This window comes from Pangasianodon hypophthalmus, chromosome 17 (assembly GCF_027358585.1).
Source record: "Pangasianodon hypophthalmus isolate fPanHyp1 chromosome 17, fPanHyp1.pri, whole genome shotgun sequence".
Classification (NCBI taxonomy): Eukaryota; Metazoa; Chordata; class Actinopteri; order Siluriformes; family Pangasiidae; genus Pangasianodon; species Pangasianodon hypophthalmus.
The window spans coordinates 9,630,753-9,646,504 of record NC_069726.1 but is presented as its reverse complement, the minus strand read 5'-3'; the positions used below and the strand labels follow the sequence as shown (position 1 = coordinate 9,646,504).

General features: G+C 40.0%; 1 protein-coding gene across 1 annotated transcript in view; it reads left to right on the top strand.

Moving 5' to 3' along the window:
• Positions 1 to 6,242, top strand: part of LOC113543551 (adhesion G-protein coupled receptor G2) — a 34,917-nt gene extending 28,675 nt beyond the window's left edge. Inside the window, exons 30-37 of the mRNA XM_053241369.1 lie at positions 324 to 427; positions 2,117 to 2,241; positions 2,430 to 2,701; positions 2,826 to 2,925; positions 3,014 to 3,297; positions 4,826 to 4,927; positions 5,094 to 5,246; positions 5,418 to 6,242. Coding sequence (XP_053097344.1) covers positions 324 to 427; positions 2,117 to 2,241; positions 2,430 to 2,701; positions 2,826 to 2,925; positions 3,014 to 3,297; positions 4,826 to 4,927; positions 5,094 to 5,246; positions 5,418 to 5,521 — 1,244 coding nt within the window. The 3' untranslated portion in view covers positions 5,522 to 6,242. The remainder of the gene's footprint in view (positions 1 to 323; positions 428 to 2,116; positions 2,242 to 2,429; positions 2,702 to 2,825; positions 2,926 to 3,013; positions 3,298 to 4,825; positions 4,928 to 5,093; positions 5,247 to 5,417) is intronic.
• The last annotated feature ends 9,510 nt before the right edge of the window (positions 6,243 to 15,752 follow it).

Here is a 15,752-nt window from a genome sequence, read left to right as displayed (position 1 = left end):
AAGCAGTGCTACTAGCCACTCTCATTTGCAAGTAGGCCAGTTTGTTGAACTAAACACAGTTTGTCACCCATTGTATTAACCTACACTTCTAAGATTGCAGATTAAACTTAAACCCAAGCTAAGTGGAAATGTGGCCCTGCATATTGAACTTGACTGTGGGCAAGCATTATGATCACACTGTTAATTTTATCTTCAGAATTTAAATATATTGTTAAAGTGTTGTCAACACAATTAGTCGTTGTTCTTCACTGATTTATATGGTATCTTGATCAAATTTATTAAAGATATTTATTAAATTATTTGACTGTGTTGTTTATTGTTAGGTGGCTCTGGTGGCTGGAGCTCTGAGGGCTGCACTTTGCTGAACTACACTGAAACTGAGACGATTTGTGGCTGTAACCATCTGACTAGCTTCGGTGTGCTCTTGGTGAGAGAAGCCTTCGTCTCTCATTGCCTCACTAGTAAAAAAAAAAACAAAAAACTTTGCTTAGTAATTTATTTGAGAATGTAGATAAGAAGAAAGATAGATGAAAATATTACTGCATATGGGCTGTTAAGGAGGTTTGAAACATTGGGCCTGGAGTTCCTTACTCAGAGAATCCAGGGCCTTCAAACTTATTAGGAGTTACAGAATATCTGGAGATAAGTTCATCTTTATAAATAAAAATATTAAATACTGCTTAATGCTGTTAGTCACCCTGTTGCTGTTCGTCTTTCGGCTACTCCTGTTAGGGGTTGCCACAGTGGATCATTCGTCCGCATATTTGATTTGGCACAGTTTTTCCGCCGGATGCCCTTCCTGACGCAACCCTCCGCAATTTTTAATCCGTGCTTGGGACCGGCATTGGGAGTGCACTGTTGTGTGGCTGGGAATCGAACCCGGGCCACAGCTGTTAGAGCACCGTGTCCTCCAGGGACCTACTGTTAGTCACCTTACACTTTATAAAAACATAAATCATTTTTAGGATACTTTTGAAAGAATTTATGTGAGTGGTTGTATGCAGTGGTTGGTATTCTGGTAATGGTTAGTGGTTGGTAATCTGAGCTCACAGGCATGCGACAGGGAAGTGTTATTATTTGGCCTCCCAAGCTTTGCAATAATAAAATGTTTGGATATTGGGAAGTCAAATCCTGAAAGATAGTATTTTTCCTCTGTCTTTTGTGAAACTGGCTAATCATGGGCATCTTTGAGCTCATGTACACTGAAGAGGGTGTGTAGTGCTTTCCTCCAAGCATGTCCAGCTGCCCTATGACATTGCATGAGTAGCAGTTCAAATAGATGGAGTGGCTTTGGGCAAACACAGATTAGCCACAAATTGGTACTTGTTATGTTGTAGGGATGAAATAACTAGTGGGAAGGAATTAGTGATGACTAAATTGGGGTTAAAGCCAAAAAAAGGCCATTATATTTCAAGAGGCAAATGTAGGCCGTGCAAATCACAGGGCAACCTTATAGTGCTTTATCAGTGCATATTCATAGAATCTGTATTTCTTGATGAGGGTAAAAGGTGCATTTTCTGCTGTCTAATGACTTGTGCTGCCACATAAGGAATTTATTATTTAATGAAGAAGTTATTTACTGTAAATCACATTTTGTAACAAACTTTCTTTCCTTAGTCAAGAGAAATCCTCTTATATAACACTATATGGCCAAAAGTATGTGGAGAGCTGACCATACCCACATGCTTGTTGACCATCCCATTCCAAAGTTGGTCTCACCTTTGCTGCTATAACAGCCTCCACTCTTTTGGGAAGGCTTTCCACTAGAATGTGGAATGTGGCTGTATGAATTTCTGGCCATTCAGCCGTAAGAGCTGAAGAGCATTAGAGAGGTCAGGCACTGATTCCAGTGAGAAAGCTTGGTGCACAGTCAGCATTCCAATTCATCCTGAAGGTGTTCAGTGGGGTTGAGGTCAGGACTCAGGGCTGTCAGGAACTTGAGTTCTTTCACACTAATTTTGGCAAACTATGTCTTTATGGAGCTCGCTTTGTGCACAGGATCATTGTTAATTCAGCATATATATAATAGTTAGGTATTTTTTGCTTAGTTGTAATGCATATAAATATTTGACTGGCAAATTCCAGCTTAGTTCTTTTTTATAAATTTTCGTAATAGGACCTTTCCAGAGAAGGGATAAACAATCGTTTGCAGGCCACCATCCTAACCTACATCACCTATATTGGCTGTGGCATCTCTGCCATTTTCCTCTCTGTCACCCTGATGACTTATCTGGCTTTTGAGTGAGTTTTGCACCAATCACACATTGCAAAGGCATTATATAATATATAATTAAAGTGTGTTATTGCAAATAGCAAAGTCAGAATCATTTAAGCAATCAAATATATGTCCATCTGCATATATGGACATCTACATTGAGTAAATTTAAGGTGCTTAATATTTAGTACAGTGTTTATATCTTCTCTTGTAGGACACTGCGTAAGGATATCCCATCAAAAATTGTGATCCAGCTATGTTTGGCTTTGCTTCTGTTGAACCTGACATTCCTACTGGATGCTTGGCTGGCTCTGTACCCCAATGTTGTGGGGCTCTGCATCTCCACTGCCTTCTTCTTGCACTACTTCCTGTTGGCGTCTTTCACCTGGATGGCCATGGAGGCTGTCCATATGTACATTGCCCTTGTTAAAGTTTTTAACACCTATGTGTCCCGCTTCATGGTCAAATTAGGACTTGCTGGCTGGGGTATGTGGATAAGTGTTGTAATTCTATAACATTCACATAGCTGGTGTTATCTGATATGTCTTGTTTAGGTCAGTTGTAATAGTTTTGACTGAATAAATTGTTTTTTTATTCCTTTGTATCTAAGGTATTCCTCTAATTGTGGTCATCATTGTCATAGCCATTGATAAAAACAATTATGGACTAGTGTCTTATGGGAAGTTTGAAGATGGAACCTCAGATGAATTGTAAGAACATCTAATCATTGTTTAGATGAATTACATTGATGGAAATCAGATGTGTAACTGTGTGATCTTGTCATCTTTCTCCATGCAGTTGCTGGCTGAAGAATGATATAGCCTACTATGTTGCAGTGGTGGCATACTTTTGTGTTGTCTTCGTACTGAACCTTAGCATGTTCATTGTGGTAATGGTTCAGCTTTGTCGCATTAAGAGACAAAATCCTCATAACCTACAGCATCGCAGTGTCCTACAGGACCTGCGAAGTGTGGCAGGGCTTACTGTTCTTTTGGGCCTCACCTGGGGATTTGCCTTTTTTGCCTGGGGTGCTGTCAACCTGCCCTTTATGTACCTGTTTGCCATCTTTAACTCACTGCAAGGTATGCATTTAAGCACTTACTCTACATGTTCTAATATCTCTTTAACCATGTTCTGCAGTCTTAAATAAAGTCCACTGGCTCAAAGTAGAAGTTGATATATTTCAGAGAACACTTTAGGACTCACTATAGCCATTCCTTCCTTCCTTTTCAGCAATTCAATTTAAATATCTTGTAGTATTAAGTAGTCTCTTAATTCTTGGAGATATTTCACCACTTACCAGGAGGCTTTAATCCTGCCATCATGCTATACATGTAGTAATTAATGGTGTGGGATCATCTTGATTCGGATTGCTCTCTTTTATAATAATCTGTTCACAAAAGTCTTCTAGAAATTAAACAGTGCAGAATTGTGTCAAAAATGAGCTTCCACATTCATAATTCATTCCTGTTATTAATAACATTAATCATTGCTAGTCACTTTGACTGTTGTCATTTTGCACCTGACATTCAGTGGACATAAAAAGCCTACATGTAAAAAAATTAAAAGATAAATCATGTCAAATCTTTTTCCACCTTTAGTGTGATACCACAACCAACAAAAACAAATAAAATGCTTTAAGGAAAAAAAGAAAAAACTTACTACAACATGATTGCACAAGTGTGCACTCCCCTTAACAAATACTTTGTTAAAGCACCTTTTCTTTGGTAATAAAGCACTTTTTGCATAAAAGTCTACCATACTTTTACATACTACCAGACTATTATAGCAATTTAGCAATTTAATTCCACTCTTCCTTGCCAAAAATGCTCCAGATCTTTCAAACTGCAAGGGAGTCGTCTGTGCACAGCCCTCTTCAAGACATTTCACAGGTTTTCAATAGGATTTAGATCTGGGCTGACTGGGCCATTTCAAAATGTTGACCTTCTTCTTCTGAAGTCATTCCCTTGTTGACTTGGATTTGTGCTTTGAGCTGTTATCATGCAGGAAGATGAATTTTTTCTTTATCTTCAGCTGTTTTTTTTTTGCCAAAATATATTTGTATTTGGAGCTAACCATTATTCCCTCTATCTTGAATAGAGCCCCAGTACAAGAGAAGTAGCCCCACAGTATGTTGCTGCCATCACCACGCTTCATTGTGGGCATAGCGTTCTTTGGTATGTTTGACACAAAAACAAACATTCTTGTTTTTGTGTCAAACAAATCTTTTAGAATTATGCCCAAAAAGTTCTACCTTGATCTCATCAGGCCATAACACATTTTACCATATGGTTTGGGGTGATTTACATGGGTGTATTTTAGTGGGAAAGGGCTTCCATCTAGTCACCCTACCTCATAGCAGTTTTTTTATTTTTCTTTGTTATACTTGTCTATTTGTTTTTCCCTTGATTTTTGTTGGTTGCTATATCACTTTAAAGTTGACAAAAGATCTGACATGGTTTATCTTGGTTTCATTTTTTTTTTCATTTTTTTCACAAACCCCTGCAATTTTAACAAGTAGGTGTAGACTTTATATATCTAATGTACTAATTATCTAACACATTGTGAAGGTGCAGTTATGACCCACAGAGTCCTATTTGTCTCCTGCAGGCTTCTTTATCTTTGTGTTCCACTGTGCTGTGAAGGAGAACGTCAGAAGACAGTGGAGAATACACCTGTGCTGTGGAAACCTGAGGCTAGTTGAGAACTCAGGTGTGTTTGTTTTATTCATCAAATGTTTTGACATGGCAATGGAATGTTGTGTGCATTAAAGCTTTTCCTTTAATTCATTTCAATTATGCTGGATGTTGTCCACTTATTTTGTATAGATGTATTAAAATCAGAATTTATACACAATCTTCTTGAATTTGGATAACAGATTGGAGTCACACTGCTACACAGAGGACCAAGAAATCCACTGTAAATAGAATTGCTTCCTCATTCAGATCAGTGAAATCATCCAAGTCCAACAACTCATCCAGTTCCTTCTTGGTCAGTGACAGCTCAGGATCAGACAGGTCAATGGGAATCGGTGAGTGTTGGTCAGTCTTTCAATCTATCCATTACACTTTATGCCACTTTCTCAAACCATCTATTAAACATCCACCTCCCACACCATTCCAAATTATATTCAGGATAAAGAAATAGCATCTCTTGACAAGGGTATACTTGTAATTGCTCTATTCCTAATTCCTAATCACAGGCAGTCCATTAGATGACCGTACAATCACAGAGGAGGAGGAGCCCAGCTCAGATGTAGTCCTGAATGAGATCAACCACAGATACAGGAGCCAGAGAGCCCTCTGACCTGAAAGGCAACAATCACAACTGTGTTTTGTAATGCTATTTATGTGTATTATTGCATCATGTCTATGTTGTACATAATAAACCTAGATTTGTAATATTATATATCTGTTATAATATACAGTATATACTGAGTCAAGCAATCTGTGTGGTAGCATTTACTGTAGGTATCCAATGATTAAAAAAGCCAAATATTCTGACATTATACTTGACTGCTGTTCACTGAGCTATATTTTATAGGATTAAATTAAATAACTCACTATTGAATTAGTTATTAAAATAGTGGATTAAAATTGTGTTCAATTAATTCAATTCAATTCAATTTTATTTGTATAGCGCTTTTAACAATGGACATTGTCACAAAGCAGCTTTACAGAAATAAATGGATTCACAAAAATATATTGTAAATCTTTGAATTTATCACTGTGAATTTATCCCTAATGAGCAAGCCAGTGGCGACGGTGGCAAGGAAAAACTCCCCGAGATGATATGAGGAAGAAACCCTGAGAGGAACCAGGCTCAAAAGGGAACCCATCCTCATCTGGGTGCAACGGATAGTGCACTTATAAATAAATCTCTTCTATTATTGTGTACTATATGGACAAATAGTGCAATTGTGCAACCAATAAATTCATCACAGTTTTTGCAAGAAGTCCGGCTGGTTAAAATCTATCCACTGTCCACTGATGGAGTCCTGAGTATGAAGCTGCTCGTGGCAACCGCAGCCCCAAAGCCACTACAGCAATCGCAGTACCAAGCCATTACAGTACAGCTCCCCATATGTGATCCCCATGCCATCTCCACAGCCCCCAGGTGGCGCCATCCCCAGCAATCCAAACAGTTCTTCAGGCAGTCCATATGGGGCCGCCCCCAGCAGTAGCGAGCGAACTCAACCGATGAGAACTCCAACCAGAAGTAGGGCATCAGGATGGGTCAGGCAGCGAGGAGGAGCAGAAGGGGTCAGGATCACTGGCATCACTGGCATCTCAGAAGTAGTATGTGTAGCTCGACAGAGAGTGAGGGAGAGATTGTTAGGTGAGCTTTTGTCCTCTAATGGTTAAGCACGATGTACTCTGCATGCAGAGTGCAAGCAGGGACTCCGGCAATACTAGCTATGACAGCATAACGAAAAGGGAGAGCCAGAAGCTAACACAGACATGAGGGCACTCTGGGACATAAGGCAGCCAGCCACTCCACCGTCAACAAACCTGAGTGAACGTGTGAGAGTGGGGGGGGCAACAGCATCCAAACATCCCAGTTCACCACAACACTCTATGCCTGTGAAACCCTCCAGACCTGCCCCTGTACCTAAAAAAACTATTCACTAAAGGTTTGACTAAACAAATATATTTTCAGCCTAGACTTAAACACTGAGACTGTGCCTGAGCCCCGAACACTAAGTGGAAGGCTGTTCCATAACTGTGGGGCTTTGTAAGAGAAAGCTCTACCCCCAGCTGTAGCCTGCATTATTCGAGGTACCAACAAATAGCCTGCACCTTTTGATCTGAGTAGGCGTGACGGATCATAAAAGATCAAAAGTTCGCTCAGGTACTGTGGTGCGAGACCATTTAGTGCTTTATAGGTCAATAGTAGTATTTTATAATCAATACGAAATTTGATTGGGAGCCAATGCAGTGTGGATAAGATAGGGGTTATGTGGTTATATCTTCTGGTTCTAGTAAGGACTCTCGCTGCTGCATTCTGGACTAACTGGAGCTTGTTTATGCATCTACTGGAACATCCAGACAGTAAGGCATTACAATAATCCAACCTAGAGGTAACAAAAGCATGAACTAATTTTTCTGCATCGTGTAGTGACAATATATTTCTTATTTTAGCAATATTTCTGAGATGAAAGAAAGCAATCCTAGTTATATTATCTACATGAGCTTCAAAAGAAAGACTAGAGTCGATACCAAGGTCTTTTACTGCTGCACATGATGAAACAGAAAGGTCATCCAGAGTTATTATGTAATCAGAAAGCTTACTTCTAGCTGCATGTGGTCCTAGTACAAGTACTTCTGTCTTGTCAGAATTAAGTAAGAGAAAGTTAATAAGCATCCAGTTTCTAATGTCTTTTACACATTCCTCAACTTTATTAAGCTGGTGTCTGTCATCTGGCTTTGCTGAAACATACAACTGTGTGTCATCAGCGTAACAGTGGGAGCTAATACCCTGCTTATGGATAATTTTACCCAGAGGTAGCATATATAGAGAAAAGAGCAGTGGGTCTAAAACAGAGCCTTGCGGGACACCAAACTTTACCTTAGTATGAGAAGAGAAGTCACCATTTACGTTTACAAACTGATAACGATCAGTCAAATAAGACCTGAGCCAGGAAAGGGCTGTTCCCTTAATGCCTACTACATTTTCTAGTCTATCGAGGAGAATAGCATGATCAATGGTATCAAAAGCTGCACTAAGGTCAAGCAGCACCAGCAAGGAGACACAACCCTGATCAGAGGCCAGTAGTAAGTCATTTACAACTTGATGTCTCAAGATGTCTCTGTGCTATGATGAGGCCTAAATCCGGACTGATACATTTCATGAATGTTATTCCTATGTAAGTATGAGCATAGCTGCTGTGCTACAACCTTTTCTAGGACCTTGGAAATAAAGGGGAGGTTTGATATTGGTCTATTGGTCTATAGCGATATTGGTCTATACAGCTGACAGGGGTCAAGGTCAGGTTTTTTAATCAGGGGCTTGATAACTGCTAATTTAAAAGATTTAGGTACATAGCCAATGCTAAGGGAAGAACTGATTATCTTTAAAAGAGGTTTGATTGTTTCAGGAATTATCTGTTTGAGGAAACAAGTAGGTAAAGGATCTAGCATACAGGTTGATGATTTTGATGATGAAATTAGTGAAATTAGTTCAGTCTCTTCAAGGGGAGTAAAGCGTTGTAATGGTTTATCTAATATTATCATATTGTCATCTACAGGGTTAGTTATAGAACTGTCCGGTTTTAAATTAATAGTCTGAATTTCTAGCCTGATATTTTCAATTTTACCATTGAAAAAATTCATGAAGTCATCGCTGCTATATAATGATTGTGTGCGTGTTTCTATTGTGGTCTTATTCCTAGTTAATTTTGCTACAGTATTAAATAAGAATCTAGGATTATTTCTGTTATCTTCAATTAGGGTGGAGAGATACATTGATCTAGCAGCACTAAGAGCTTTCTTATAGCTCAAAAGGCTCTCCTTCCATGCTATTTGAAATACTACCAAGTTAGTTTGACGCCATTTACGTTCTAGTTTTCGAGTGGTCTGTTTTAAAGTTCGTGTGTGATCGCTATACCAGGGTGCTAGCTTTTTCTCCCTAATTATTTTTCTTCTAAGTGGAGCTACCTTATCTAGTGATTTGCAGAACGTTGATTCTAAACATTCAGTTGCCTGGTCAAGTTCTTTGGGATCAGACGGTGATCCAATCATGGTTGATAAATCTGGGAGATCACTGATAAAACTCTGTGCAGTTGTTGACGTGAACGTACGTTTGACATGGTGATGTGGCAAGGTGCATATACTATGATTAATACACATTTTAAATGAGATGAGGTAATGATCTGAGATAGCTTCAGACTGTGGACATGAGACTATATTTTCTATATTTAATCTGAATGTTAGTATTAAATCAAAAGTGTGACCACCACTATGGGTGGGTCCTATTACATTCTGATTAACCCCTACAGAATCTAGAATGGACACAACTGCTCTTCTCAGAGGGTCATCTGAATTATCAAAATGAATATTAAAGTCTCCAACAATTAATGCCTTGTCTAAAGAAACAACCAGGTTAGAGATGAAATCCGCAAATTCACATAGGAATTCCGAATATGGCCCTGGGGGTCTGTAGATAATAATTACTGGAATCACCTGGGTAGACATATTTTTAGTGGCTACGTATGTTATGTTAGAATAAAGAACTTCAAATGCGTTGAATTTATGACTAGGTTTTTGTGTAACGGCTAGATTATCATTATAAATGACTGCGACGCCTCCTCCTCTGCCAGTTAGACAGGGCTGATGTAATGTAACTGTACCCGGGAGGACTAGCTTCATTTAATGCTACAAACTCGTTTGGTTTAATCCACGTTTCTGTTAAACACAGTACATCAAACTCCTGATCAGTAATGGTTTCATTAACAATAAGCGCTTTAGATGTAAGAGATCTAATATTCAACAGTCCTAGCTTCAGATCAACGGTGCTGGCTATGCATTCGGTTTGGTTTAATTTTATGTTAATTAGGTTACTAAAACAAACTGTCTGAGAATGTCTATAATTTTGTTTGGCTCGGGGAACAGACACAGTCTCAATACAGTGAAACCTAAGTGACGACTCAGTGCAGCTAGCAGACGGTCGGTTTAGCCTGCTTATCTGCTCCCTGGCCTTAGCCCTGGATTGTCACCAATTAACTAGGCCTGTTCTGAGACTATGTGCTATGCTGCAAGAAATGAGAGCAGCACCTTCCCGAGTGGGATGGATACCGTCCCGCCCTAACAGGCCAGCCTTGCCCTCAAAGTTAGTCCAATTATCTATAAAGCCCACATTGTTTTTGGAGCACCACCTGGACATCCAGCAGTTCAGCGACCATAACCTGCTGTAAGCTACATCGCCACCCCGCATTGGGATGGGGCCAGAGCATATTACAGCATCGGACATCACTTTCGCTAATTTACACACCTCTACCAAGTTACTCTTAGTAACCTCAGACTGACGAAGGTGTATATCATTAGCTCCTACATGAATAACTATCTTTGGGAACCTGTGGTTGCCTAAGACCCTAAGATTACCTGCTATATCCGGCGCCCTGGCTCCCGGTATACACCTAACTAAAGCTGCTGGTGCCCCTAAAGGCCTAGCTAATTTCACGTGCCGCAAGATAGAGTCACCTATAACCAGAGCTCTTTCAGGTTTCTCAGCGGGTGCTTCACTAAGGAGAGCAAACCTGTTGGACACGTGAAGCAGAGAGGAGTGGTGCTCCTGTGGGCGAGTCTTAGCGTTAGCTTTGGCTTTGCGATTATGCCGCCGAGTCGTCACCCATTCTCCCTGCTGTGAAGGCTCTAATGCCGGAGTTGGGGGGATTACTAACTCCACCTAAGGCATCCAGACTTTCCCCTACAGAAACTACGCTGCTCTCACTCTCACTAACCCTCTCTAGAGTCTGGATGCGCACCTCTAATGCTGCAATCTTCTCCGTCAGAGAGCTAACTAACATGCATTTATCACAAATAAAGCTATTACTAACGACGGAGGAAAAGTGACTAAACATCATCCTGCACTCAACACACTGAACAAGCTGAATGTTTGACATGTTGTTTAACACACCTTAGTTGAAGATTTGTTGATATTAGCGCGATATTATTGATTTAAAAAAAGAAAGAAACAGTATAGTTAAGACGCCGATGCAGGCAAGAAACTCCCGGCAAAACAATTTGAAAACCATTTGAAAGCATCTTGTTTGCTTTGATAATCTTGTGTCCTCAAGATTCTCACAGATGGTCCACTCTCTCAACCTCACCAAGGGGGTGGCCATTTGTGGAAATCATTAAGTCTTCCTTTATCTGCACGTTGAACAGCAAACACAATTTGAAGCTCTGGTGACAGCACAGACTGAGGACAAGTAGGTGCTGCAGAGCTTGGTGTAGCCCTCTAGTTCTCCAGCTGATGCCGGCCAACCTGCAGCACACCTTACTATCATTAAGATGATTGATTTTAACTTGATTTGTATATTATGCAAATCATCAGAAATTTGAGTGGGCAGTGCAGAATGGTCCAAAATCCAATGGGTCAATGAATGAGGACAAAAAAGAATCTTCACTATACACCTTATTTTACATGAGATATGCTTGATTATAAGTGGAAAAACTTGAATAGCACCTCTCAGTGGCCGGTTTGATTAACTTAATCCAACATAAAAAAATAGATTTATAATTAACATAAATAAATAAGATTTATTTAGTGGGTCCCTAGGGAGAACTCTCATTAAAGTTTCGTGATGATTGCTGTCAACTGCTATGATGAATTGAACTCATCCCCATTAGAACTGATTGGCAGTTGGCGACCATAGTGTTCATAAATCTCAACATGTTTTTGACAATTATTAAGCAGGAACTTCTGCTGAGCCAACTGACACCAATTTTGTGAAGATAGGACAAAAATCCTAGGACTTGTTCAATGTATTCACATATTTACTGTACAAATGCTTAAATATTTTCTCAGTTTACATAACAATTACAGTCACACTCACAAACACATAAAAACAGTGTATTGCTCTTAGCTCTGTCTCTGCACCATGACATGTTTAAACTGGGATCTTACAATCTCTGTGTCAAAATAAAAGTCTTCATTTAGCAAGAAGATACTAAGATACACGTACGTAAGATACACTACAGGCTATATCGAGTGATCAAGGACATTCAAACTGAAAAGGTGAGCAGGAGAAAACCCACTAAAATAAATTTTCCACATATTCGTACATCTGCCTCCTGAGTTGTTCATACTCATGGAGACTGACTGGTGGGCAAGATGGTGCCATTGTCCGACCTGCCTGTCCAACCAGTGGTCTGTTTGCTTGTGTTTCTGGTGCTATCACGCATCCACTGTTTTGATGCTTATGATCGTCCAACGTTGCTACATATTAGAAGCTTTCTGAAGACTCAATCTGGAGCATGTACTGTCCTATGCAACCGATATCATCCTACGTTCCTCCACCCTTCCGCAGCCTGTGTTCGCTGGCTGCCTTGCTGTAACCTTCAAGGAAATGTGACAGGAAGAGGGGAAATTGCAGAGGCTTTGGGTTGAGGCTCAAGAGAGAAGTGAGTGCTTCCTCCTAGCAGCCTTGGACCTGGTCTTCCACACACAACACAGGACACAGAGGTCTCTATCTGGCTCAGCAATTGTGGGACCAGAGATAATCCTGTCATCTGTCCATCGTTCCTGCCCGGAACCTAATGCCTGACTGCTCTGCTCCAGTGAGACTGCACATCTGAAGTGGAGGGGTGAATTTCCTAAACATTTGCCCATTGAAATACACCCAGCAATCACAGAAACCGACCCTTCATTCTGTGGCAAAAATGGCCCTGGTTAACGCCAGGTCTGTGTCTAATAAGATATTAATTTTAAATGAATTTTTCATTTGCCGTTATCTGGATTTTCTAACTTTCTCCATCTAACTGTTGCTTCATTAGCACCCCCCGGTGTGTTGGAAGAGGAGGTGGCGTGGCTATGGTTTTTAAGAATGGGTTTAAATTAGGGACTTGCAGGTAGTATTCCACATTTGAAGTACAGTGTGAAAAAATAGTCTGCTACCACCCTGTTAGTATGTGTCTTGGTCTACAGGCCCCCTAAGTCAGATAAAGGCTATATAATGGATTTCTCTGACTTCCTGTCCCATGTTTCATTACATAATCATCTGTTGATCTTTGGTGATTTTAATATTCATATTTGTTGTCCAGGCAAACCCATGGTCAACGAGTTTAGTCATGTCCTGGATTCCTTTGATCTCCTTCAGCACATAAATAAGGCTACTCATGTACCTGGGCACATCTTGACCTTATTATGTCTTATGGGTTTTGTATTGATAATATAAAGATTGAGGATGCATGTTTTTCTGATCATATGCCTATTTTGTTCGATGCCACTTTATCTAGACCTCTGTATATCGCCAGAACCCCAGGTTACTCCTCGCGGTTATATTAACTCTCTCAATGCAAATCAGTTTGCTGAAAGTCATCAAAGAATTGCCACAGCAACCTCTATTTCAACTGCTGCTGACCTTCTTTCAAGCCCAGATAAATTAATTTCCCTTTTCCATTCCTCCAGCTCAGCTATCTTGGACTCCCCTAAAATACAGACAACCCAAACTTAAATCCCAAAAGTGGTTGCATGACTTTATCCATTCTCTTAGGCAAGCCTGTCAGAAATCTGAGTGGAGATGGTAAAAGATCATCTCACAGTTTCCTTCGAAATTTTTAGAAACTCTTTGGTGAATTATCAGACAGCAGCCCAAAAAGCTAGGGCTAAATACTTCTCTGATATAATCTACAGCCTCTCCTGGACTGTCTCATGGACATTAAAGGCTGGATGGCAAATAATTTCCTCCAGCTTAACAGTGACAAAACTGAAGTTATCATCTTTGGTCCTTTTGAAAAGTCACATGTAAAAACCTTGGGTGTTATCCTTGATTCTGAGCTCTCTTAGATCTGCCAACAAAGTTCTCTTACATGTCCCACGGTCACGTCTCAAAATAAAAGGTGACAGAGCCTTTGCAGTCACTGCTTCATGCCTGTTGAACCAGTTGCCACTTGACATTAAAAGTGCTCCTTCCAGTTCTGCTTTTAAATCTAGGTTGAAGACACACTTTTGTTCTCTGGTCTTCTCGGCCCACTAAACTTCCAATCCATTATGGCTGTAACTCAATGCTTGTCCCCTGTTGTTTGCCAGTCGTTGTTGCTGTTGGTGTTTGTCAGTTTCGTTGGTATATTTCTCTCTATGTATTTTTATAATGTGTTTATTTGTTTGTTGTGTTTTTATGTCTTTTGTACAGCACTTTGGTCAGTGTCTTTAAATGTGCTCTAGACATAAAATGTACTTACTTTACTTCTCTCAGTCTCTCCGGGATGCTAAAGAGGTACTGCTCACCAGCTGATAATTCCATCCCTACAGTGAAGCAGGGTGGTGTCATCATGCTATGGGTGTGCAAATAAAATTCTATAAACTTATTTTCACTTTGTCATTATGGATTATAGTATGTAGATTAATGGCAAAAAAAGTCAACTTCATCCATTTTAAATGAAATCTATAACAGAGTTTGTGGGTGGGTGGGAATTTGCAGGTGATTCAAATGAATAAAAAAATGAATAGCCTTATATTATGCTCCTTCAGGGGCTTACAGAAAGGTTGATGTCACCCAAGCAGAATCTGAGTTTGCACCCCTAGCCTATAGGTACCACTCAGGATGTGCAAGGGGCATCTTAACTATGTAGCTATAAACATATATGAATTAACACCAGCTAGCAAGCTAGTAAACTAGCTAGCTAATGACTATAGCAAGCTACTGAAACCACAACAGCATTGGGCTATGTTAGCTAGCCAGCTAAAGTTACCTTTCTTTATATTAATGTTGATAAGTTGGTATTCACTTGGTTAGTTAACATAAAAACAGAACAACAGAACAGAACATAGAACACTTGATTGTGATGATTTATGTCAATTGTAGACATATGAAAAATAATTTGTAAAGTAATTACTCAAGTAGGTTTTTCACCAGATGACTAAGTTACTCTTACTTGAGTAATTTTCTTGAAGACTTTTACTATTATTAATAGTGTAGCAGTACTTTAACTCATCACAATGTGTTTTGTACTCCTACCACTGGAGACCATCCCTAGTTTCTACAGAAGCTCCAAGTAGAAGAAGTATCATGATGAATCATAGCACCACAGCAACCACAGCAGGGTGGGTGTATATTGAAGGGTGGGTGTATATTGTGAGAGAGTGCCTGAGGGCATCCTTGGCCATAAAGTGTCCTGACACTCCACCGCCAACAAATATGAATGATTGTGTGAGAGAGGAGGGGTGGCACTAATGAATAAAACTCTCTATGCTGATGAATTCCCTAGATCTGCACAGAAAAACTATTTAACAAAATGCCTGACTACTAGCTTTTTAAACCTAGACTTTTTAATCTAGAACATATAGCAGAGAAATCATGCTGGGAACAGAAATTTGATAACATCAACTGCTGCAAAGCAAAATCAGCACTTGGAAGCCAACTGTTCAATTAAATGTAAAATATTCTATTTTATTAATGAGGGACACCTAATTGGGTGGTGTGTCAGTGGGGTTAGCATTCCAGGGGAACAGAGGAGGTTGGTAACTGAGTACACACCGAAATGGTTTCAATGGGGTGGTGGAGGAAAGTTGTAGGGAGTTCTGGGCGTATTCCGCCCCAGGGTAGGAACTTGGACCAGTCTCCTTTGTTCTCTGCACAGAAAGTCCTCAGAAACTGGCCGATTTCCTGATTTGCTCACTCTATCTGGCCAATAGACTGGAGTTGATAAGCAGAGGTCAGACTTACAGTTACTCCTAATTTGTTCATGAAGTTAATACACACCCTAGATGTGAATTGGGGGCCCCCCAATTACTGACAATGTCTTTGGAAATACCGCAGTTCATTATATGGCCAAAAGTTTGTGGACATCTGTCAGGACTTTGGGGCTAAGACAGA